This window comes from Somniosus microcephalus, chromosome 30, assembly GCF_052327205.1.
Source record: "Somniosus microcephalus isolate GS21.2 chromosome 30, FLI_Smic_1.0, whole genome shotgun sequence".
NCBI lineage: Eukaryota > Metazoa > Chordata > Chondrichthyes > Squaliformes > Somniosidae > Somniosus > Somniosus microcephalus.
Window position 1 is genome coordinate 26404986 of NC_141016.1, and position 25743 is coordinate 26430728.

General features: G+C 49.6%; 1 protein-coding gene across 2 annotated transcripts in view; it reads right to left on the bottom strand.

The window, feature by feature from the left end:
- LOC147098036 (inositol polyphosphate-5-phosphatase A-like) overlaps nt 1-24207 on the bottom strand; it is an 84329-nt gene extending 60122 nt beyond the window's left edge. The window contains exons 1-4 of one of the 2 annotated variants that reach the window (XM_085971250.1): nt 23919-24206; nt 8063-8104; nt 4542-4642; nt 2744-2831 (exon numbers count right to left, since the gene is read on the bottom strand). In XM_085971250.1, coding sequence (XP_085827376.1) covers nt 2744-2831; nt 4542-4642; nt 8063-8104; nt 23919-23966 — 279 coding nt within the window. In that variant the 5' untranslated portion in view covers nt 23967-24206. Of the gene's footprint in view, nt 1-2743; nt 2832-4541; nt 4643-8062; nt 8105-23918 lie in introns of both variants that reach the window. The other variant, XM_085971249.1, reaches the window with a different exon arrangement.
- Between the last annotated feature and the right edge of the window lie 1536 nt (nt 24208-25743).

Here is a 25743-nt window from a genome sequence, read left to right on the forward strand (position 1 = left end):
CGAGGGTGCTGCCCACTGAGCCACAGCTGACACTGCCTTTAACATCTCCTTGAAATGCAATGATCACAACAACAACAACTTGCATTTATATATCCCAAAACTTGACACCGAACCACATATTAAGCCACATATTAGGGCAGGTGACCAAAAGCTTGGTCAAAGAGGTAGGTTTTAAGGAGTGTCTTAAAAGGAGGAGAGAGAGGCGGAGAGGTTTAGGGAGGGAACTCCAGAGCTTAGAGCCTTGGTAGCTGGAGGCACGGCCGCCAGTGGTGGAGCGATTAAAATCGGGGATGTTCAAGAGGCCAGAATTGGAGGAGCGCAGAGATCTCGGGGGGTTGCAGGGCTGGAGGAGGTGCCAGAGATTCACTCACCAAAGTAAGTCGCACTGTTGGCGTCTGGCTTTCAATTATCAAAATTACTGGGTGGTCACTCTCAAAACAATCGGGCTGTAGTGTTCACATCCAATCAGGTGCGCACCCCAGGCTACTCCTGTCCCCTGGTATTGGCCACTTGGCTGAGTTGGCAGCACTCCGAGTCAGAAGGACGTGGGCTTAAGCTCCATTGTCAGGCCGAGCGACTAAACATTGTCAGAGGTGTTGGTTCTCCCCAAAGAACTAGAGAGAGATGTCCCGGCCAACACTCCAACCTCATCCAAAACAGATCCGAACAGGAGGAGGCCATTCAGCCCCTCAGTCCTGTCCCGCCATTCAATGAGATCATGGCTGATCTGTATCCTAACTCCATCTACCCGCCTTGGTTCCTGAACCCTTAATATCCTTGCCTAACAAAATTCTGTCAGTCTCAGTTTTCAAATTCTCAATTGACCCCCAGCCTCAACAGCTGTTCGGGGGAGAGAGTTCCAGATTTCCACCACCCTTTGTGTGAAGAAGTGCTTCCTGACATCACCCCCGAACGACCTGGCTCTAATTTTAAGGTTACGCCCCCTTGTTCTGGACTGGCCCCCCCCCCCGCCCCATCCCACCAGAGGAAATAGAATCATAGAAAGTTACAGCACGGAAGGAGGCCATTTCGGCCCATCGTGTCCGTGCCGGCCAACAAAGAGTTATCCAGCCTAATCCCACTTCCCAGCTCTTGGTCCGTAGCCCTGCAGGTTACAGCATCCCAAGTGCACATCCAAGTACTTTTTAAATGTGGTTAGGGTTCCTGCCTCTACCACCCTTTCAGGCAGTGAGTTCCAGACCCCCACGACCCTCTGGGTGAAGAAATTTCCCCTCAAATCCCCTCTAAACCTTCCACCAATTACTTTAAATCTGTGCCCCCTAGTTTTTGACCCCTCTGCTAAGGGAAATAGGTTCTTTCTATCCACTTTATCTATGCCCCGCATAATTTTATACACCTCAATAAGGTCTCCCCTCAGCCTCCTCTGTCCCAAGGAAAACAGACCCAGCCTATCCAGTCTTTCCTCATAGCTAAGATTCTCTACTCCCGGCAACATCCTTGTAAATCTCCTCTGTACCCTCTCTAGCGCAATCACATCTTTCCTGTAATGTGGTGACCAGAACTGCATGCAGTACTCTAGCTGAGGCCTAACTGGTGTTTTATACAGTTGAAGCATAACCCCCCTGCTCTTGTATTCTATGCCACGGCTAATAAAGGCAAGCATTCCGTATGCCTTCTTAACCACCTTATCTACCTGGCCTGCTACCTTCAGGGATCTGTGGACATGCACTCCAAGGTCCCTTTGTTCCTCTACACTACTCAGTGTCCTACCATTTAATGTGTATTCCCTTTCCTTGTTAGCCCTCCCCAAATGCATTACCTCACACTTCTCCGGATTGAATTCCCCATCTACCCTATCAACTCCTTTAATCATCTTAAACACCTCAATTAGATCACCCCGTAATCTGCTATATTCGAGGGAATGCAAGCCTAGTCTATGAAACCTGTCCTCATAATTTAACCCTTTTAGCCCCGGTATCATTCAGGTGAATCTGCGCTGCACCCCCGCCAAGGGCTTAGAAGAGTTAAAGTCTAATGGGGAACTTAAGACAGGAATTCTAACCCTGCTCATGCAACTTTGCCCAGTGCCTTATGCTGAGCCTGTCGTTTGGGCTACTATCTTGTAACTCACTCATTCAGTTCCACCTCTGTTCACTTTTTTGGTACTATTCCAGACGGAATTTGGTAATTCTATGAGCAATGAACTAGTGTTGTTGCAGTCCCCCAACAACAACTTGCATTTGGATCGTGCTTTTAAATGTAGAGCACTTCAGTGTATCACCTGGCATCAAGCTCTCCACTCATGAGTAGCAAGGGCCAGTTGTAGACTAAGGCTTTAGAATGTGGTCACTGCAGCTTCAGTACTTGTACCAGTATGAATTTTCCACAAATCAGCTATCCTTATGGCCCCAAGTTGCAGTTTGGTGATGTGCTCATTTGATTTGGGTTGACTGCCCACATGTGGACCTGGCAGCTGGTTGGCTGACCTAACCGGCTAATTGGGTATAAATCGAGATCATGAGCTATTAACAACATTCAGTGCATTTTCCATGACAGTGTATCTTATTGTTTGCCTTTGTATACTTGTATTAGAAAAAAATAATAATAAATATCCCAATCCTTTTGCTGTAGGTGGTAGCGTAAAATGTCTGCTCACCTATCTACATAATAATGGTCACTGCAACTACTGGTGTGATGAGCACACTGAGAAAGTGTCCGAGATGTGATAAGCTGTCTATAAATGCAAGGCTTTCCACCTCTACCAGTACCACAGGGCACTTACTGTGAAATGGTGGTGAGCAGTGAAATCCTTGTCCAGGTAGACCCGGGCTCGGTTGTATTCTCTCATCTCTTTGCTGGAAAGAATATCGCTGCAGGAAAACAGAACGAGGCCAGATTAAAATAAAAGCATGGAGGAGGGGGAAAGGCTCGGTCCCTCCAACGTCAGCCTGGGGGTCAACCCCAGGACGTGGCCAGCTGGGAAACTGGGCGCTCTCTCCAGCGCCGCCCACTCGCTAATGGTTCCAGAGCACTGAATTGTCGCCGCCCCCTTCTCAGTGAGAATCCCCCAACCTTGAACACATTGAAATATACTGACAGCCAAAAATAGTTAGCGACCAGATAATTAGTTTACCAGAATGATACCCGGACTCCAGGGGTTAAGTTACGAGGGGAGATTACACAAACTAGGCTTGTGTTCCCTGGAATTTAGAAAGTTAAGGGGTGACTTGAGCGAAGTTTTCATGATATTAAGGGGAACAGACAGGGTAGATAGAGAGAAACTATTTCCGCTGGTTGGGGAGTCTAGGACTAGGGGGCATTGTCTAAAAATTAGAGCCAGACCTTTCAGGAGTGAAATTAGGAAACACTTCTACACACAAAGGGTGGTAGAAGTTTGGAACTCTCTTCCGCAAACAGCAACTGATGTGAGATCAATTGTTAATTTTAAATCAGAGATTGATAGCTTTCTGTTAACCAAAGGTATTAAGGGATATGGGGCAAAGGCGGGTATCTGGAGTTAGATCGCAGATCAGCCATGATCTCATCGAATGGTGGAACAGGCTCGAGGGGCTGAATGGCCTCCTCCTGTTCCTGTGTTCCTATGAATTTATTTCGATCGCCACAGCAATGCAGTACCTCCAAGTGCCTGATGGTAGCACTGGTGCCTCGGTAGAAGTCATTGCTATCAACATAACAAGACTTGCATTTCTGTAGCGCCTTTCACAACCTCAGGACGTCCCAAAGCACTTTACAGCCAATTAAATACTATTTGGCGAGCTTAATGTAGGAAATGCAGCAGCCAATTTGCGCACAGCAAGCTCCCACAAACAGCAATGTGATAATGACCCGATAATCTGTTTTTGTTATGTTGATTGAGGGATAAATATTGGCCCAGGACACGGGGGAGAACTCCCCCTGCTCTTCTTCGAAATAGTGCCGTGGGATCTTTTACCTGAGAGAGCAGACAGGACCACGTTTTAACATCTCATCCGAAAGCCGGCACCTCCGACAGTGCAGCACTCCCTCAGTACTGCACTGGAGTATCAGCCTGGGTTGTGTGCTTCCTGTTAAAGTGAATGTTAGAGATCCCGCAGCATCATTGGAAGAAGAGCAAGTTCTCCTGTCCAGGCCAACATTCCTCCCTCAATCAACATAAAAAGCAGATTAATCGCCATTCAACTCATTGCTGCTTGCCGGTGTTGCTGATAGAGAACGGAGGCTGCATGTTACTTTAGAACAGATGCAGTAGTTCACTGTGGGAGGCATGTTGAAGATACACACTCGTGTATGCACATAAAGTGTACGGTGGGGGGTTTACAGCACGGGACGGGGGGGGGAGGGGTACAGCGCGGGTCGGGGGGGGAGGGGTACAGCGCGGGACGAGGGGGTGGATACAGTATGACCGCAATGTGGGTTCCGCTGAGGTTATTCCACAGCTCCGAGCTTCATTCCTCTGGCCTGTGATGCTCTTTGAATATTGCTCGGCGATCAATCATTCCACGCTTTAATCATCTCCAACAACAGACTGCAGAGTTGCTGCAGCACCCACACACAGCTCGGTCACACCGAGATTTACTTACTCTACGAACGTGTCCACGTGCACCATGCCAGTTTCGTAGTCCTTCCCTCCGATCTCCTGGCAGTGAACAGCGATGAAACGCGGCTTGTATTTACCCACCGCCTGTGGAGACAGAGAGACAACACAGCACTGGGTTACGGTGAACATTACAGATCCACCTGCCTCCATATCCTGCCTGTGTCTGCTGCAGGCAAAGAGTTACCCTGAGGGCAAGGATTTGTGTGTTTATTAAAAGAATAACAATTTTACTTCTGGCAGAAGTGTGTCCCTAATCGTGTCCCTTCAACATCTGGATTCTTCCTTCGAGCTTTCACATATATCATTGGAGAATGATGCAGCGCAGGAGGCCATTCGGCCCATCGTGCCTGTGCCGGCTCTTTGAAAGAGCGATCCAATTAGTCCCACTCCCCCCTGCTCATTCCCCGTAACCCTGCAAATGTTTCTTTTTCAAGTATTAATCCAATTCCCCTTTTGAAAGTTACTATTGAATCTGCTTCCACCGCCCTGTCAGGCAGTGCATTCCAGATCATCCTAACTCGCTGCGTAAAAAAAAATTCTCCTCGTCTCCAATGTTCCCGCTGATTTTTTTTGGGGTGTGCGGCCCCGTTATTGGGCTGCGCGGCCCATTCAATTTACTCTCGCTCGCTCGCGCGGTTATTTGAATTGTAAGGCCGTTGAGCGGCCTGCGCGGGGCCTCCATGACGGAAACATTGCTCGTCTCCCCCTCTGGTTCTTGTGCCAATGATCTTGTATCCGTATCCTCTGGTTACCGACCTTCCTGCCAGTATTAGTTCTTCTAATACCAGTGAAGGAGTGTTGCGTGCACCGACTGCTTCTGGCTCACAGCCCGTGGAATGACATGCCTTCACATGTCGGGGCAGTTTGCAAGCAGTCAGCTTTCTGGAGTTTTTTTCTTTGCTGCAGTCGTTGGGCAGCCTGCGGCGCTGGCAGCAGCCAGGTTCCAATGAGGTTCCTCAGACGCAGTTATTAGGTGACACTCGTTTTGGGTTCATCCTGTTTGTCGGAAGAAGGGAAGGCTGAGGGAGGTATGGGAAAGTATGAATTGGAATGGGAGGCCGGGAAATTGAGGGATAATGACTTCACTCGTATGAACAATAGGAACAACAGGAGGAGGCCATTCAGCCCCTCAAGCCTGTTCTGCCATTCAATTAGATCATGGCTGATCTGTATCTTAACTCCATTTACCCACCTTGGTTCCGTAACCCTTAATAACCTCGCCCAACAAAAATCTATCAATCTCAGTCTTGAAATTTTCACTCTTCCAGCCTCAACAGCCTTTTGTCGGGGGGGGGGGGGGGGGGGGGAAAGAGTTACAGATTTCAACTACCCTTTGTGTGAAGAGCCGCCTCCTGAAAGGCAAGCAGAGTGGCGCCACGGAGAGGTTGGTGGCTGGAGGCGAGGGGAGTGTTAAATGAGCAGCTTGCGTTGTGTCCTGGAGTGAGAGATGCCTTTGAGGATTAGCAGACGTGATCAACGTGATCAAATACACTTCCCCTTTTTGGGTGCAGGGAGCTGCATTATAAAGTTTGCAGATACAAAACTTAGCAAAGTTGTAGATAGTGATGAGGATAGTTGTAGGCTTCAGGATGATGAAGTGGGCAGAAGCATGGCAAATGCTGTTCAATGGAGAGAAGTGATGCATTTTGGGAGGACTAATATGGAGAGACAGTTTACAATAAATGGCACGATTTTGAAAAGTGTAGATGAGCAGAGAGACCTTGGTGTCCATGTACACAAATCCTTAAAAGGTGGCAGGGCAAGTTGATAAGGTGGTTAAAAAGTCATCTGGGTTACTTGGGATTATAAATAGAGGAATAGAATATAAAAGCAAAGCGATCAGGCTCGAACTTTATAAATCACTAGTTAGGCCCCAGCTGGAGTATTGTGGACAATTCTGGGCCCCACACTTCAGGAAAGATGTAAAGGCCTTAGAAAGGGGACAGAGAAGGTTTACCAGGATGTTCCCAGGGATGAGGGACTTCAGTTATGAGGAGAGGTTGGAAAAGTTCGGGCTGTTCTCCTTGGAACAGAGAAGGTTAAGAGGTGACCTAATGGAGGGTTTCAAGATGATGAGAGGTTTTGATGGAGTAGATCGAGAAAAACTATTCCCTCTGGCGAGTGGGTCAATAACCAGAGGTCAGAGATTCAAAATCATTGGAGAAAGATCTCGAGGGGAGAGGAGGAGAAATGTTTTCACTCAGAGAGTTGTCGGGATCGGGAACGCTCGACCTGAAAAGGTGGGGGAAGCTGATTCCATCAATAATTTTAAAAGGGAGTTGGACGGGTTCTTGAGGATGAGGAACTCACAGGGTGACGGACAAAAAACGGGAGTGTGGGACTCAGCACAACTGGTCTTTCAAAGGGCCAGCACGGGCCCGACGGGCCGAATGGCCTCCTTCTGTGCTGTAAGTGTCTATGATTCTATTAACTGAAGTGGGGTTGTACGATGGGAGCCTACCGGGAGACTGCGGCCAGACAGCACTGCTGCGATTCACAGGCCAGGGTGTGTTCTGTAGCTGGGAGATATCATGACAGGCAAATGAAGAAACCTGGCCAGAAAATAAAACAATGGCTGGAACTTGTTTAGACAACAACAACTGGTCGGTGAAGATTGAAGATGATCAACATTTGACAGACGACCAAATTCCATCCTCAACTAGAAATTCTAAAACGAATAACCGCCTACTTCCCCCTCCGTAACTTGCCCCCTCCTGCCGGAGTACGGGCTGAGCGCTGACATGAGAACCAGGGGTCACAGTCTAAGGATAAGGGGTAAGCCATTTAGGACAGAGATGAGGAGGAATTTCTTCACCCAGAGAGTGGTGAACCTGTGGAATTCTCTACCACAGAAGGCAGTAGAGGCCAATTCATTAAATATATTCAAGAAGGAGTTGGATATATTTCTTAAGGCTAAAGGGATCAAGGGGTATGGGGAGAAAGCAGGGACCGGGTACTGAATTTGGATGATCAGCCATGATCTCATTAAATGGCGGAGCAGGCTCGAGGGGCCGAATGGCCTACTCCTGCTCCGATCTTCTATGTTTCTATGAGCCTAGGCGGTATGTATCGGAGCCCAGCTTCATGCTGTCCCCAACCAACATAAACACACCTTCCAACGGGGAGTCATTGGATATTGACCGGGAGGGCGCACCATAGCTGACCTTTCACCTCCCCAGCTCACAGGCACCGAGTCTAACCGTAGTCTCTCTATCGCAGCTCACGCAGCAGAAACAGAGCCTGAAACGAGAGACCCGCTGCTTTGCACAGCTCAGTTCCACCAGCTCTTTCTTCATTATTCTATTTAATGCTGGACAAACAATCGCCCCCCCCCCGGCGTAAAATCCTGACTCGGGCTGTTTGTCCTGTCGTGGCGCTTTCACTAAACTGTAACCAACGCTCACTATATGAGAGAAAATGAGGAGAAACAAAAAAAAAGCCTGCCGCTTACGGGTAACGTGGGCCACGAGTGACCACTTGGGAGAACAGATTCCACTCACTTACCTGGTAAAACTCCTGAAGCCAGATGATCTGCAAACCTTCCAACTGTAAAAAAAAAATAAGAGACGTGAAATCAAACTTATTTCCTGCCTTGCAATTTGGTTGTCCCCTTTCCTGAAGGCCTTGACCAGTCAGTGCACAGCGTAAAAGCAGCAGCTCTCTAGTTGCACAGAGAGTGATCCTTACCCTGCTGAATATACAGAAATTCTGTACCATCACAGAGAATAACCTCACTGTAACCTTATCATTCTATCTGATCTGGAGCGGAGCTTATGGCCCCATATTCTCGCGATCACAGAGCCCACCTATTTCCACCTCCGTAACATCGCCTGTCTTTGCATTTGCCCCAGCCCACCTGCTGCTGAAACCATCAACGTTGGGCCAGAAATTCGGGTCCCCAAGGGTGAGTACGCGCGGGGTACTCACGCGTAGGCCCAATGAAAGTGCCGGTTTCGTGCATGCACTGCGCATGCATGGGAAACCGGAACTTCCGTTCTCTTAAAGGAAGGGGTTCACAGGTCGAACGCGTGCGCCGGAGAGGCAGCGCGTACGCCTGGAACTTCTGTTTTTTTTTACAGGTTTCTCTGGGAGGGTAAGTCTTCAGCAGCTACACTTTTAAAAAGCAGTCGCAAGGCCTGCTTTTAACAAGGTAAGTGGTGAATTAAGTAAAATTTAAACATTTTTTCCACAGGTTTATTATTTTTAAATACTTTAAAGAAAGGTAAGTTTATTTTTAGCCCCATTCAAAACTGTAATTAATTTTTTCAAAAATTTAAATTATTGTTTAAAATAGTTATTTTATGTAATTTATAGTTATTTTAAAAATGTGATTTTTTTTTTCAATGTATTTGATGTTTTAGTTATGTTTTGGGGCTGAACTCTTCATAAATTTGGCAGGTCTTCCTGTCAAATCTATGAATAGAGACTCCCTGCTACCATTGGCTCCCCATGGCCCATGTGAACCCAGGGGACGCTTTGAACAAACTGCGCCCCTGGGATATGCAAGCACTCCGCGCCGGCAGTAGGAGGAGGCCCAGGATCAGAATCCCACGCGGGCCCCATGCACAACGGCCGGCGCGCTAGGCAAGTGCAGGTCGGGGGCTTGCACCCGCGGGAAGCCCCCGACCCGAATTTCTGGGCCAATCAATCAGAGGTTTGTTACCTCTAGACTTGACTATTCCAACCAACCTTTCCATTAAACTGCGCGGCCGGGCAGCGGTCTGGAGGTCCCGCGCAGGCCGCGCACCGGCTCTGCAATGGTAATAACCACGCATGCGCGAACAATGGAGTGGGCCGCACAACCCCTTAAAGGGCCCGCGCACCAGAAAAAAAATAAGCTACAGGGAACATTGATTCCGATGCTCTCCTGGCCAGCCTTCCCTCTTCCATCCTCCACAGACTTGAGCTCATCCAAAACTCTGCTGCCCGTGTCCTAACTCGCACCAAGTCCCGTTCACCCATCACCCCCTGTGCTCTGCTGACCTACATTGGCTCCCGGTCCGGCAACACCTCGATTCGAAAATTCTCATCCTCGTGTTCAAGTCCCTCCAAGGCCTCGCCCCCCTCGCTATCTCTGTAACCTCCTCCTGCCCTGCAACCCTCCGAGATCTCTGCGCTCCCCCAATTCTGGCCTCTTGCCCAATCCCGATTTCCTTCACCCCATCATTGGCAGCCGTGCCTTCAACTGCCTGGGGCCCAAGCTCTGGAATTCCCTCCCTAAACCTCTCCGCCTCTCTCTCCTTTAAGATCCTACCTCTTTGACTGAGCTTTTGGTCGCCTGTCCTAACTTTTCCTTCTTTGGCTTGGTGTCAATATTTTGTCTGACTACGCTCCTGTGGGACACTGGGACATTGCGCTGTGTCAAAGGCGCTACATAAATGCAAGTTGCTGTTGTAACCTGCAGCTGCAGTAATTGATAGCTCTTTAGCATTGAAAGCAGTTTTGTGATTCTGCTGCGAATGGGCTTGTTTATAGCGCGGTGCAGGTTCAGGACTGGACAGGCAGGAGATTATCTCACACTTAGTTGTTCAAAAGTCACGACAGAAACACGCAAGCTCAGTTTTTAAGCAGAGAGGTCAATAACCCGGGGGGGCAGAGATTTAAAGTATTTGGTAGAAGGATTAGAGGGGAGTTGAGGAGAACTTCTTTCACCCAGAGGGTGGTGGGGGTCTGGAACTCACTGCCTGAAAGGGTGGGAGAGGCAGAAACCCTCACCACATTTAAAAAGTACTTGGATATGCACTTGAAGTGCCGTAACCTACAGGGCCACAGACCAAGAGCTGGAAAGTGGGATTAGGCTGGAGAGCTCTTTTGGCCGGCACAGACACGATGGGCCGAATGGCCTCCTTCTGTGCCGTAAACCTCTCTGACTTCTATGATTCCTTCTGGCTGGGAATCTCTCCGATGCTGGGCGAAGGTCCATACCGTCCAGTAATAAAAGCCAAGGCCAGAATGGTGAAGCTAGGAACAGGAGTCGGCGATTCCGCCCCTCGAGCCTGCTCCGCCAGAACAGAAGGGCTGAGCAGCAGCGGCTAGTCACCTGGGGCAGTGGCAGCATGGGGGGGGGGTATAAATCCGTCTCCAGCAGTAGCGCAAAGCGTACGATAGCGAACCAGCCGCCCGTTTTCCAGCAACTCGAATGGAAAGAAGAAACCGCGGGGAGTGTAAAACAGGCGGCAAATTTGCTATCGCCCTATAGCCCTAGACGGATTTATACCCCTGTGTTTTCAGAAGCCGGCAGTCAGTCCTCCATTAACACGGAGTTCTTTAAATTCGATGCAGTCAGCTTGCTTGGTGTAACGCTGTAAATTATATCACTTCAAGCTTTTACAGTTTTCCGTTTGCCTCTCCCCTCCCTCTCCCCCGGGCTTGGCTTTTGCGTCTCTAGTTTCCTGTTGCTGAATTTGCATTCGCAAGAATTAATCTTTAGTTGAAAAAAAGCAAAAGGGGTTTTGGCAGGTTAACATACCAGTGCGTCACGTGAATGGAGCCCAGGCTCTGTGTCTAACCCTGGCCCTTTGTTGTGTGAATGCAGGAGTTGTATTTTTTTTAAACCCACTGGACTATGCCTGGGAACCAGAGCCCTAATTACCAAGCACAATGCAAATCGTGCCCTTTAGACTTGCTGCTGTTTTTCTCTCGCTGTCTCATGCACAGAAAGGAGGCCGAAGACTGTAAGTGCACGGGCCAGCGCAAACAGGGGGGCAGCAATATGAAAATCATGCTTCCCTCCAAAAGCAGCTCGACACACACAGAGGGACGTTTGCTGATAAAGTCACAACTCTGAGCTCACCTCATGGGGTAATTGGTAAATGCTCGGTCTCACAAAGTCAAAACATCCCAGCTTTGACTCCCGGTTTACATAGAATTTACAACACAGAAACAGGCCGCTCGGCCCAGCTGGTCCGTGCCGGTGTTTATGTTCCACACCAGCCTCCGCCTGCCCCTCTTCATCTCATCCCATCAGCCTACCCTTCTATTCCTTTCTCCCTCGTGTGTTTGTCTAGCTTCCCCTTAAACGTATCTATGTTTGTGTTGAGCTCACTAACCTTAGCCAGGACAGTAATAGGGACATTACAATCTGACTAATTAGGCAAACCTATCAGACAGGGGTCCTGCGCTTGATCCTCACACAGCCAAGGTTCCTGCTCCTGATCCTCACACAGCCAGGGTTCCTGCTCCTGATCCTCACACAGCCAGGGTTCCTGCTCCTGATCCTCACACAGCCAGGGTTCCTGCTCCTGATCCTCACAATGTCAGGGTTCCTGCTCCTGATCCTCACACAGTCAGGGTTCCTGCTCCTGATCCTCACACAGCCAGGGTTCCTGCTCCTGATCCTCACAATGTCAGGGTTCCTGCTCCTGATCCTCACACAGCCAGGGTTCCTGCTCCTGATCCTCACACAGCCAGGGTTCCTACTCCTGATCCTCACACAGCCAGGGTTCCTGCTCCTGATCCTCACAGCCAGGGTTCCTGCTCCTGATCCTCACAGCCAGGGTTCCTGCTCCTGATCCTCACACAGTCAGGGTTCCTGCTCCTGATCCTCACACAGCCAGGGTTCCTGCTCCTGATCCTCACAGTCAGGGTTCCTACTCCTGATCCTCACAGCCAGGGTTCCTGCTCCTGATCCTCACACAGCCAGGGTTCCTGCTCCTGATCCTCACAGCGAGGGTTCCTGCTCCTGATCCTCACACAGCCAGGGTTCCTGCTCCTGATCCTCACAGCCAGGGTTCCTGCTCCTGATCCTCACACAGCCAGGGTTCCTACTCCTGATCCTCACACAGCCAGGGTTCCTACTCCTGATCCTCACACAGCCAGGGTTCCTACTCCTGATCCTCACAGTCAGGGTTCCTGCTCCTGATCCTCACACAGCCAGGGTTCCTGCTCCTGATCCTCACAGCGAGGGTTCCTGCTCCTGATCCTCACACAGCCAGGGTTCCTGCTCCTGATCCTCACAGCCAGGGTTCCTGCTCCTGATCCTCACACAGCCAGGGTTCCTACTCCTGATCCTCACACAGCCAGGGTTCCTACTCCTGATCCTCACACAGCCAGGGTTCCTACTCCTGATCCTCACACAGCCAGGGTTCCTACTCCTGATCCTCACAGCCAGGGTTCCTACTCCTGATCCTCACACAGTGAGGGTTCCTGCTCCTGATCCTCACACAGCCAGGGTTCCTGCTCCTGATCCTCACACAGTCAGGGTTCCTACTCCTGATCCTCACACAGCCAGGGTTCCTACTCCTGATCCTCACACAGCCAGGGTTCCTGCTCCTGATCCTCACACAGTGAGGGTTCCTGCTCCTGGTCCTCACAGCCAGGGTTCCTGCTCCTGATCCTCACACAGCCAGGGTTCCTGCTCCTGGTCCTCACACAGTGAGGGTTCCTACTCCTGATCCTCACAGCCAGGGTTCCTACTCCTGATCCTCACACAGTCAGGGTTCCTACTCCTGATCCTCACACAGCCAGGGTTCCTACTCCTGATCCTCACGCAGCCAGGGTTCCTACTCCTGATCCTCACACAGTCAGGGTTCCTGCTCCTGATCCTCACACAGTCAGGGTTCCTACTCCTGATCCTCACACAGTGAGGGTTCCTACTCCTGATCCTCACACAGTGAGGGTTCCTACTCCTGATCCTCACACAGTGAGGGTTCCTACTCCTGATCCTCACACAGTGAGGGTTCCTACTCCTGATCCTCACACAGTCAGGGTTCCTGCTCCTGATCCTCACAGTGAGGGTTCCTACTCCTGATCCTCACACAGTCAGGGTTCCTGCTCCTGATCCTCACACAGTCAGGGTTCCTACTCCTGGTCCTCACACAGTGAGGGTTCCTACTCCTGATCCTCACAGCCAGGGTTCCTACTCCTGATCCTCACACAGCTAGGGTTCCTACTCCTGATCCCCTCACAGTCAGGGTTCCTACTCCTGATCCTCACAGCCAGGGTTCCTACTCCTGATCCTCACACAGTGAGGGTTCCTGCTCCTGATCCTCACACAGTGACCCTGACTGTCAGCTCTGAGAGCATGATGAAGAAAACCCTGTTGTCTCCTCTCCTCTCCCACAAAATCCTTCTCTCAACTTTCATCTTACTTTTTGCCCTACCTATCCTAATTAATCCTATCACTGAGTAAAATCCTAATTTAATTTCTATTTTCTTGTTTATCTCCTGCCTCCGTTTGCAAGTTTTTAAAAAGCTGAGTTTTCAAGTGGAGTTGAAGGCTCGTGTTTCAGCCAATCAAAAGCCTGGATTCAGAAGGTTGATGTATTTGTCCAATCGCGCGGCTCTGTCGCAGACATGCCCTGCCTGGCTAATTCTGTCAAGTTATCTTTAATATAAAATGACATCCACCCACTGACTACGACCGAGTGTTCAATCGACTTTGCTTCAACGTCCTTGGTTCCATCTCCATCCCGACCAGGAAGAGGCCATTCAGCCCCTCAAGCCTGTTCCGCCATTCAATGAGATCATGGCTGCTCTGTATCTCAACTCCATCTACCCTCCTTGGTTCCATATCGCTTACTATCCTCGCCTAACAAAAATCCATCACTCTCAGTCTTGAAATTCTCAACTGACCCCCAGCCCCAACAGCTTTTCTGGAGAAGAGAGGTCCAGATTTTCACTGCCCTTTGTGGGAGGAAGAGCTTCCTAGCATCAGTCAAGCTCGAATTTTAAGATTACGCCCCCCCTGTTCTGGACTCCCCGACCAGAGGAAATAGTTTTTTTTAGTCATTCATGGGATGTGCGTATCACTGGCAAGGCCGGCATTTATTGCCCATCCCTAGTTGCCCTCGAGAGGGTGGTGGTGAGCCGCCTTCTTGAACCGCTGCAGTCCGTGTGGTGAAGGCACTGCCAGAGTGCTGTTTCGTAGGGAGTTCCAGGATTTTGACCCAGTGATGATGAAGGAACAGCGATTTATTTCCAAGTTAGGTTGGCGTGTGACTTGGAGGTGATGGTGTTCCCATGACCTTGTCCTTCTAGGTGGTAGAGGTCGCGGGTTTGGGAGGTGCTGTTGAAGAAGCCTTGGCGAGTTGCTGCAGTGCATCTTGTAGATGGTACATACTGCAGCCACGGTGCGCCGGTGGTGGAGGGAGTGAATGTTTAAGGTGGTGGATGGGGTGCCAATCAAGCAGGCTGTTTTGTCCTGGATGGAGTCAAGCTTCTTGAGTGTTGTTGGCGCTGCACTCATCCAGGCAAGTGGAGAGTATTCCATCACACTCCTGACTTGTGCCTTGTAGATGGTGGAAAGGCTTTGGGGAGTCAGGAGGTGAGACACCCGCCAAAGAATACACAGCCTCTGACCTGCTCTTCTAGCCACAGTATTTATGTGGCTGGTCCAGTTAAGTTTCTGGTCAATGGTGACCCCCAGGATGTTGTTGGTGGGGGATTCAGCGATGGTAATGCCGTTGAACGTCATGGGAAGGTGGTTTGACTCTCTCTTGTTGGAGATAGTCATTGCCTGACATTTGTGTGGCGCGAATGTTACTTGCCACTTATCAGCCCAAGTCTGAAATGTTGTCCAGGTCTTGCTGCATGTGGGCATGGACTGCTTCATTATCTGAGGAGTTGTGAATGGAAGTGAACACTGTGCAATCATCAGCGAACATCCTTACGTCTGACCTTATGTTGGAGGGAAGGAGATTGATGAAGCAGCTGAAAATAGTTGGGCCTAGGACACTGCCCTGAGGAACTCCTGCAGCGATGTCCTGGGGCTGTGATGATTGACCTCCAACCACCACAACCATCTTCCTTTGTGCTAGGCATGACTCCAGCCACTGGAGCGTTTTCCCCCCCGATTCCCAGTTTTACTAGGGCTCCTTGATGCCAGACTCGGTCAAATGCTGCCTTGATGTCAAGGGCAGTCACTCTCACAACATTTAATCACATTATGAAATATACATTTTTGATTTTAAAAATATTTTGTTAAAAACCTTATTTGGACATTAGAACTTTTCAGTTACCGAGAAAATGTAGCAGACCATTTTTTTCCAAAAAGCACTTTGAGTGATTCAATTGGTGGTGAAAAACTGAGATATGGCTTTCCCCAATGTGACATGTTGACATACAGATTTTCAATTATAAAAACATGACGCAAGATGCAAGATATATAATTAAGTACATCACCTCCATATAAATGGTTTAATTACAGAATCAATTATTCTTACTGTAAATCCTTTTGCGACATTCGTACCTTCAGGTCTGCTGTTCTGTACCTTAAAGTCTAAATCTCCAGTCCTCACCGGTTATTTGCTCATAATATTCTTGTTACCTAGACCGGCACTCCAGTTCAGGCGGCAAGGTTTACTGCATTTATCGGCGATGCTGTCCTTTGGATGGGACATTAAGACAAAGTCCCACCCACCTGCTCTGGTGGTGCAGGTGACATTCCAGAATCCAGGGCGTTCTCCTGCTGTCCCAATACCAACACTATTGACTAGTTAATCATTTCATCGCTGTTTCCGGGATATTGCTGGCACAGAATGGCTGCTGTGTTTGTCCATATGACAACAGTCACTACCTTTCAAAAAGGTAATTCTTTGTGTGAAGCGCTTATTTCAAGATGCTTTATATCAATGGACATACTGTTATTAAATAGAAGGGAGAAAATTCTATACTTGTACAAGTGAAATGGCTATCCAAAAGTGGCCCCCTAAACCTCTCCGCCTCTTTCCTCTTTTAAGACTCTCCTTAAAACCTACCTCTTTGACCAAGCTTTTGGTCACCTGCCCTAATTTCTCTTTATGTGGCTCGGTGTCAAATTTTGTTTCATAACAAAAGTCGTTGAGTATATTCAAGGCTGAGATCGATAGATTTTGGGACTCTCAGGGAATCGAGGGATATGGGGATCGGGCGGGAAAGTGGAGTTGAGGTCGAAGATCAGCCATGATCTTATTGAATGGCGGAGCAGGCTCGAGGGGCCGAATGGCCGACTCCTGCTCCTAATTCTTATAACGCTCCTGTGAAGCGCCTTGGTATGCGTTAGTACATTAAAGACGCTATATAAAGATGAGAGATATAGAGAGAGAGAGATAAGAGAGATATAGTTTCCACGCACCTCCAAACATGATGGCCCTGTGCAGAGGCTGAGCTTCATGCAGCTGTGTTCAGTGGAGTGGAAGGAAATCCACCCCGTCATTGCAGCAAATTGTTTTGCAGGCACCAAATTCCGCAGAGAAGTGAAGCACGAAGCAGGAGAAATCCCAGGAGGAGTGTGATGCACATTTTTGGACTCTACGAGTTTCGCACGTACACTTTCCGAGAATATCGTTGCAAGCTTTAGATTTGCAACTTGTAGAAATTTCCTGTCGCGCTGCCCGTAGTCCTGTGCTGCCTAGATGGTTTTTTAGGGAACTGCACTACTGTACACTCACATATAGGATGAGAAATTCGAGGTTATTGTTAAGGGTTTAAAGTTGGGGGGGGGGGGGGCGGGGGGAGGGGAGGGAGGTCATCTTGTGCACGAGTTACTGTTGTGAATGTAGTCATAGCTCACTCAGAGAGTACGTGGCTGTGGCTCAGTGGGCAGCTCTCTCGCTGCCGAGTCAGAACGTCGGGGGTCCAAGTCCCCACTCTCAGATGAGACGTTAAACCGAGGCCCCGTCTGCCCACTCAGGTGGATGTTGAAGATCCCACGGCACTATTTTGAAGAAGAGCAGGGGATTTCTCCCCGGTGTCCTGGGGCCAATATTTATCCCTCAATCAACATCACTAAAACAGATCATCTGGTCATTATCACATTGCTGTTTGTGGGAGCTTGCTGTGCGCCAATTGGCTGCCGTGTTTCCCACATTACAACAGTGACTACACCTCAAAAGTACTTAATTGGCTGTGAAGCGCTTTGGGACGTCCAGAGGTCGTGAAAGGCGCTATAGAAATGCAAGTCTTTCTTTTCCAATCCAGAAGGAGAATAAAAAATTGGATTTTTTCCCCACATTTATATTATTAGAAAACAGAGGGGAATGAGAGAAAAATGAATGTTTTTGGTGTGAAGTTTGACCATAAAGGAAATTCGGAGAAGGTAGATTGAACCGAATAGAAACAAGAAGTTATAGGAACTAAGGGGCGGAAACAACATTTATATAGTGCACGCCAAATAGATAAAAGGTCTCAGAGTGCTTTACAAAGGGAAGGGCTTTAGAATATGTTACAGGAAACTTTCGTTTAAACGGAGGTTAAATGTCCGGAACGCTCTATCCACCGGCAAAATTCAGGAGTCGGTTCAGATAAGCTTTTTTACTTTTCGTTGCTTTTTTTCTCCAGTCGTGGCTCTGCAAGCGTCTAGCTGAAGCTGTTACTTAGCTACAGAGACGCTTGCAAGCTGCGCCGACTGTTTTGAAGCTGTTGCTGAGCAACAGGGTTTGTTGCTTCAGACGGAGCTCAGAAGCTCCGTATGTTTTAACATTAGCGCTCGTTTCTCCGGCAGTGTTGATCGACCGGCACCAGCTCGGTCCCATCAGTGCCGGATACCAGAAAGTTTCCTGTACATCTCCCTTTAAAGTAGAATAGCAATGTCATACAAATGTGTTAAGTTGTTCGCCTTCTAATATCGCCATTGCTCAGCCCAGGTTATTAAAAAGGAATGTGAAAAATTCACCAGTGTTTCTGCTCCAGGTCACTATCCTTTGACGGCTGCTGGAACGTATTCTAGAGAAGGTAGAGCACAGAAACCGGGAGCCAATGTAGGTCAGCGAGCACAGGGGTGATGGGCGAACGGGACTTGGTGCGAGTTAGGACACGGGCAGCTGGGTTTTGGATCACCTCAAGCTTATGTAGGGTGGAATGTGGGAGGCCAGCCAGGAGAGCGTTGGAATAGTCAAGTCTAGCAGTAACAAAGGCCTGGATGAGGGTTTCAGCAGCGGATGAGCTGAGGCAAGGGCGGAGACGGGCGATGTTACAGAGGTGGAAATAGGCGGTCTTTGTTATGCTGCGGATAGGTGGTCGGAAGCTGGTTTCAGGGTCAAATACGACACCAAGGTTGCGAACAGTGTGGTTCAGCCTCAGACAGATGTTAGGGAGAGGGGTGGTTATTTTCACACAATACAGGTAAAATGTACGTCACGACGCGTGCATGTTTAATTACAAAACTCGTCCGCGATTCAGTAACCAAGGAAGTAAAGCACTCACAACGATCAAAACACCCACTCACCAACGTTCCAGTCAAGCCGCTCGCTGGCTTTTCAATGGAAAAACCGCACCTTTGCAAAAATTTGAATGGACCAGTTAAAGGGACCACTCACCGAAAAAAAAATTCGAGGGAACATTGCCACACACTACCTTTTGCCCTACCATTTTACCAACATGTTAAAAATTCACATGCATGCACCGTGTGAATATGAGGATTGAGGTCACATGACCAACGACAGTGCCAATTACTCATTTCTTTATTGACTAATCGGAAATGCAATTTGCCAGATCTGGATTCCCGAGAGCGGCCAGTTGCCATGGAATCAAACTGCAACATGAAATGGAAAGAAAGATTTGCATTTATATAGCGCCTTTCATGAAGTCAGGATGTCCCAAAGCGCTTTGCCGCCAACTAAAGACTTTCGAAGTGTAGTCACACGCAGCGCCCTCTGAAGAGAAGAATATTGGTAGAGAAAATTGGCAAAATAAGTCACTGGTTGCCTGTCCTTTGAGTCACAGGAGGCCGAGGGCACGGGGGAGAGAATCAAATCAAATCAAATCAACTTTTATTGTCATTGTTAGTGCACAAGTGCAGTACAACGAAATGTAGGCTTGCGGGACTCGTACCCCAGGAAATAAAAGCATGGAACAAGTAAAGGCCATTGAGCCCATTAAGACCTCCCCTTCCAACGGACCATGTACAGTTGGCCGTGTCACATACTGCCCACAGTTTATCAAACTTCCTGAAGGAAATGTGTAACCGCAAATGAAACTTGTGCAAAAGCTGAAATTTCACCCCATTTCTCGTGGTTAACTTGGCGAAGTTCGACACAGAGCCATCTGCTGCAACATACCGCTGCCATTCCCGATTTCTTGCATCACAATTATTTTCCACGGCCCCAGCGAGGGAGCTGCTGCGTTCCGGAAAATATTTAACTTCGAGGCCCGCACTTATCGTGTAACTTTTACATACGCTGCTAACGAGACATCTATCCAGCCCTTTTTGCAATCTAGCATACTGTATTCGCTGCTCACGATGCGGTCTCCTCTACACTGGGGAGACCAAACGCAGATTGGGTGACCGCTTTGCGGAACACCTCCGTTCAGTCCGTAAGGGGGACCCCGAGCTTCCGGTCGCCTGTCACTTTAATTCTCTGCTCCACTCCCACTCTGACCTCGGCCTCTTTCACTGTTCCAATGAAGCTCAACGTAAGCTCGAGGAACAGCACCTCATCTTTTGATTAGGCACTTTACAGCCTTCTGGACTCAACATCGAGTTCAACAATTTCAGACCATAACCTCGGCCCCTATCTTTTTTTCCCCATTTTTTTTCTCTCTCACATGGCAGCTGTCGATCATCCTGTCATTGCCATTTACACTTCATCTAGAGCCATCTTTTGTTTCGGAACTTGTCCCGTTACCATCTCCTCTGGCCTTGCACCATCATCCCTTTTGTCTCTTAATCTCTCCTGCCTTCCATCCTATCACAGACCTTCCCTTTTGTTCTTTCCTCCCCTCCCCCCTTTCCCAGCCCCTGCACTTGCTTAAAAACCTGTTCCATCTCCGACTTTTTCCAGTTCTGACGAAGAATCATCGACCTGAAACGTTAACTCTGTTTCTCTCTCCACAGATGCTGCCTGACCTGCTGAGTGTTTCCAGCATTTTCTGTTTTTATCCAGCCCTTTCCACAGTGTCCACAGCGAAGTGGACACGACAGGACAGCTCGAGTGAAGTTCCACCTTTGATCCCTGGCCTGCGCGGAGTTAACCGATCTCATTCAGGGCAGCGGTCCGGGGGGGGGGGGGGGGGGGGCTGCAGTTCGCTTTGGCAAGCTAAGGTCAGGGAATATAGTTAACAAACACCCAGTCTGATTGATATCCAGCTGCCCCTGTTGGAAGTGTGGGCATCACAAGAGGTTATTTTAACATTTGAATTTCCATCGAAGTCATGACGTTAATGACTTCAGCGAGCGACGTGTAACGGCGGCTGAATCAATGTTACCTGTTTACACTGTCACCCAAAGTCAGAAATATCCCCCTAATGAGAGGACTGGATTGGGCTAGCCCGTGATGCCTTATATAGTCGAATAGTCTCCCAGTACCGACTGCTGAGGCTCACTCACGATGAGCAGCCATGAAGGTGACCTACCCGAGGGACCGACGCCCCCTGTAGGCTGCCCTATGTTCTGCGCGGCCTGTTTCTTTCAATGCACGGTCCCGTTAAATTTCTGCGCGCTCGCTTGCGGGGTATTTCCACCGAAAAGAGCTTGCGAGCGGCCAGCGCGGGACCTTGCAGATTGCTGTGCAGCCGCGCACGCTTGCAGCTTAGAGGGAACACTGACGAGTGACCCGTAGAAACATGCCCCAGCAAAATCCCCCAAATTCAGGAGCCCAGGTGAGAAAATCCGAAAAGAGTTTTCACAGCAGGGCGTGGCTTCAACGGGAAATATTGGTGAGGCTTGTGCTCAAGTTCCCGGCCTGGCCTCTCTGTCGACAGCAGTCCCACTGCAAGTGCCCAGGAACTTCGCCCCCGAGCTCAGCGATAGTAGTTGCAATTCTCACACAAGCAGAACAGTGAAACTGAACTTACTTTGAATTTAATTAAAGAATTTAATTAAAGAATACAGCGTGCTTCACAACCTCAGGGTGTCCCAATGCGCTTTAGAGCCAATGAAGTACTTTTTGAAGTGGAGTCACTGTTGTAATGTAGGAAACGCAGCAGTCAATTTGCACACAGCAAGCTCCCACAAACAGCAATGTGATAATGACCAGATAATCTGTTTTTAGTGATGTTGGTTGAGGGATAAATATTGGCCGGGACACCGGGGAGAACTCCCCCGCTCTTCTTCAAAGAGCACCACGAGATCTTTTACATCCACCCGAGAGAGTAGATGGAACCTCGGTTTAACGTCTTATCTGAAAGGCAGCACCTCCGACAGTGCAGCACTCCCTCAGTACCTCACTGGCGTGTCAGCCTAGCTTTATGTGCTCCAGTCTCTGGAGTGGGACTTGAACCCACAACCTTCTGACCCAGAGGTGAGAGTGCTAGCCACCGAGCCACGAATTATGGGTAGTTTTGTGCTGCGGACCTATGGCTGCTGGGCAGTGAATTGATCCTGCTCCACTTTCACCTAAAGCCCTTGGGGCTGACAGAAAAAATGAGGATTTGCCTCACTCTGCCGAGACTGACGAATGTTCAGTGTTCAAACCAAACCTCCCCCCAACTGCTGCCAGGAGCTTCCACTTCCCAAATCGCACAGCTGTCGGTAAAAACCCAGTAACAGAGAGATACAAACAGACCGAACTGTGTTCGTGCGATTTCATTACCAAGGGAGAAGAACACAGGACACACAGAACACCCAGGTCTCAAAAGGCAAGGTGCCACCGCCGTCCTCACACCACACAGCAGCTCATTTGTTGGATTTGTGTGTAAATGTGTTACATGATCCATCATTGGGCCCTGACCTGGGGGACGGGGGGACAGGGGGACGTAATCCATCATTGGCGGGGGGGGGGGGGGGGGGTGATCCATCATTGGGGGAGGGGGGTGATCCATCATTGGGGAGGGGGGTGATCCAAGTATTTGGGGGGGGGGGGTGATCCAGTATTGGGGGAGGGGGTGATCCAAGTATTGGGGGAGGGGGCTGATCCAGTATTGGGGGAGGGGGCTGATCCAGTATTGGGGGAGGGGGCTGATCCAGTATTGGGGGAGGGGGCTGATCCAGTATTGGGGGAGGGGGCTGATCCAGTATTGGGGGAGGGGGCTATCCAGTATTGGGGGGAGGGGGCTGATCTAGTATTAGGGGGAGGGGGGTGATCTAGTATTGGGGGAGGGGGGTGATCCAAGTATTGGGGGAGGGGGGCGATCCAAGTATTGGGGGAGGGGGGCGATCCAAGTATTGGGGGAGGGGGGTGATCCAAGTATTGGGGGAGGGGGGTGATCCAAGTATTGGGGAGGGGGGTGATCCAAGTATTGGGGGAGGGGGTGATCCAAGTATTGGGGGAGGGGGCTGATCCAGTATTGGGGGAGGGGGCTGATCCAGTATTGGGGGAGGGGGCTGATCCAGTATTGGGGGAGGGGGCTATCCAGTATTGGGGGAGGGGGCTGATCTAGTATTGGGGGAGGGGGGTGATCCAAGTATTGGGGGAGGGGGGTGATCCAAGTATTGGGGGAGGGGGGTGATCCAAGTATTGGGGGAGGGGGGTGATCCAAGTATTGGGGGAGGGGGGTGATCCAAGTATTGGGGGAGGGGGGTGATCCAAGTATTGGGGGAGGGGGTGATCCAAGTATTGGGGGAGGGGGGTGATCCAAGTATTGGGGGAGGGGGGTGATCCAAGTATTGGGGGAGGGGGGTGATCCAAGTATTGGGGGAGGGGGGTGATCCAAGTATTGGGGGAGGGGGGTGATCCAAGTATTGGGGGAGGGGGGTGATCCAAGTATTGGGGGAGGGGGGTGATCCAAGTATTGGGGGAGGGGGCTGATCCAAGTATTGGGGGAGGGGGCTGATCCAGTATTGGGGGAGGGGGCTGATCCAGTATTGGGAACCTGTGGTCCTAGGTTTCATCTTCACGCTGAGCGGAGAGGCAGCGAGCTGCGATCGGCATTGGTTGACCTTTGGCGAAGGTCAGTCCCCAGCACCAGCCAATGACAGTCCTGCTGGAAAGACCGTGGAGGTCAATTGTGATGCCTCTGGAGTCGAATATCCTGACCACACTCAAAATGTCCAGCTCACCCAAGCAGCGAGGAACCAGTGCCCCATCCTGAGTTAGCAACTTCAGCAAGAGGAGAGGCCAACATTGCAAAACCACACACACACACAGAGGTCATAAACATGGGCAAGAAAGAGCCAAAAAACGACTTGTCCAGCCACTGAAAGCGGCAGGCACTTCCTGACCCCGCAGAGAGACGGTGGAGGAAGCGGGGGCCTGTTTGAATCTCACTAGAGAAGCGGAAAGTGCACCCAAGTGAGACAGGTCTCGAATATTGGCAGCAACTCACCCAGGCTCTGCCTGGCCGTGGCTGGGCTGGAGCTCGGTCCCAAGTCAACACAAGGGGGAAAAGGGAGAGATGGTTAAACATTTCCCCACACTATAGAAGTGGCTACCTATGGCCATCCCTGTCCCACCCGGGACTCCCCGCCCAACTTTTAAGAAGTCACACGCTGCATAAAAGTGACAAAGAGTTGCAATAAAGCTCCCCCACTGTCACTGCAGACTGAGAATAAGGCTGGTCTACTCACGTCGTCGAAGAGGGAACCGACATTGGCCGTGAGCAGCAGGACCTCCATCTGTTGCCCTTTAAGTGGAGAGGTTTCAGGAATCAACAATTCAGCTTCTTCAACACTTGCTTCTAATTCCTGCTCAGCTCCTGTCTCGCCCCTTCCATATGGAGCTAGCCTTTCTCTCTCAGGAGTGTCAGCAACCTAAGCGTCTCTTTCTTTCTCTCTCTCGTTGTGTAAATCAACTTTTTTTTTTTGTTTTCCGCCTTTTTTGCTCCCAGCTGACTCCACCCCCTAGAGCTGCTCAAACACTCACACACACTTCCTGTGTTGTCTGGTAGAGTAGCTCAGAGTAACTCCTGCCTGATCGCTCATACTTCATCCAGCAAAAAACATAAATCAGACAGACCTGCAAAATGCCCAATGCCTGAAATGAAAACAGGAAAACACAGCAGGTTGCTCAGCGTCTGAAGACTTGCATTTCTATAGCGCCTGTCACCACCTCAGGACGTCCCAAAGTGTTTTACAGGCAACCGAATACAACAACAAGTTGCATTTATATAGCGCCTTTAACGCAGTAAAACATCCCAAGGCGCTTCACAGGAACGTTATAAAACAAAATTTGACATCGAGCCACATAAGGAGAAATTAGGGCAGGTGACCAAAAGCTTGGTCAAAGAGGTAGGTGACGTAAGAAAACTACTAGGCACTTGGTCTAAGCGTTCAACAAAGCTTTAATCAACTGTTTTACAACATGGAGGTCTAGTTGTGTTCTTCACTAGTTCCTGTTAAGAATGTCCTGCGCAAGCTGGGCCCGTGCCCGAGTATTTATACTCTCCCTGGACAGCGCCACCCGTAGGCCGCTCAGTATTATTTCATAAGTCTTTCATGAATGATTGATTCATGTCAGCAGGTTTTAAGGAGCGTCTTAAAGGAGGAAAGAGAGGCGGAGAGGTTTACGGAGGGAATTCTGGAGCTTAGGGCCCCAGGCAGCTGAAGGCACGGCCGCCAATGGTGGGGTGACTAAAATCACGGATGCTCAAGAGGCCAGAATTAGAGTGCAGATATCTCGGAGGGTTGTGGGGCCGGCAGAGATTACAGAGATGGGGAGGGACGAGGCCACGGAGGGATTTGAAAACAAAGATGAGAATTTTAAAATCGAGGCGTTGCTTAACTGAGAGCCGGGATACTTTCGAAATATAGTCTCTGTTGTAATGTAGAAGACGCAGGTGCCAATTTGTTTTATTATTTGTTCATGGGATGTGGGCGTTTATTGCCCAACCCTAAATTTGTGCACAGCAAGGTCCCACAATCAGCAGTGAGATAAATGACCAGATCATTTGTTTTAGTGATGTTTGTTGAGGGATAAATATTGACCGGCACACCAGGGAGAACTCCCCTGCTCTTTTTCGAATAGTGTTATAGGATCTTGTACGTCTGCCCGAGAGGGTAGGCAAGGCCTTGGTTTAACATCTCATCTGAAAGACGGCACCTCCGACAGTGCAGCACTCCCTCAGCACCGCACTGGGAGTGTCAGCCTAGTTTTTTGTGCTGACACTTAAACAGGAGGAAACCAGCAGCCCCGATGGTGAAAATCCAGTCGGTGAAGTCAAAAACCAGCAGTCAGAATGCAACTTTTCACGAAAATCCAATCTAGTTTCAAACGGCAGGAGTTCTTCAACAAACGCCCTGCAGGCCGGCCAACACCCATTTTAAACAGGTGCATATATATATATATATGTGAAGGAATAAGTCGTATAGCCTATTCAGAAAAATACACTGGGGGAGAAATTGGGTGGAGCCGCAAACGGGGCGCCAAGCTCGCCTGGGCGCCAGATTTTCTGCT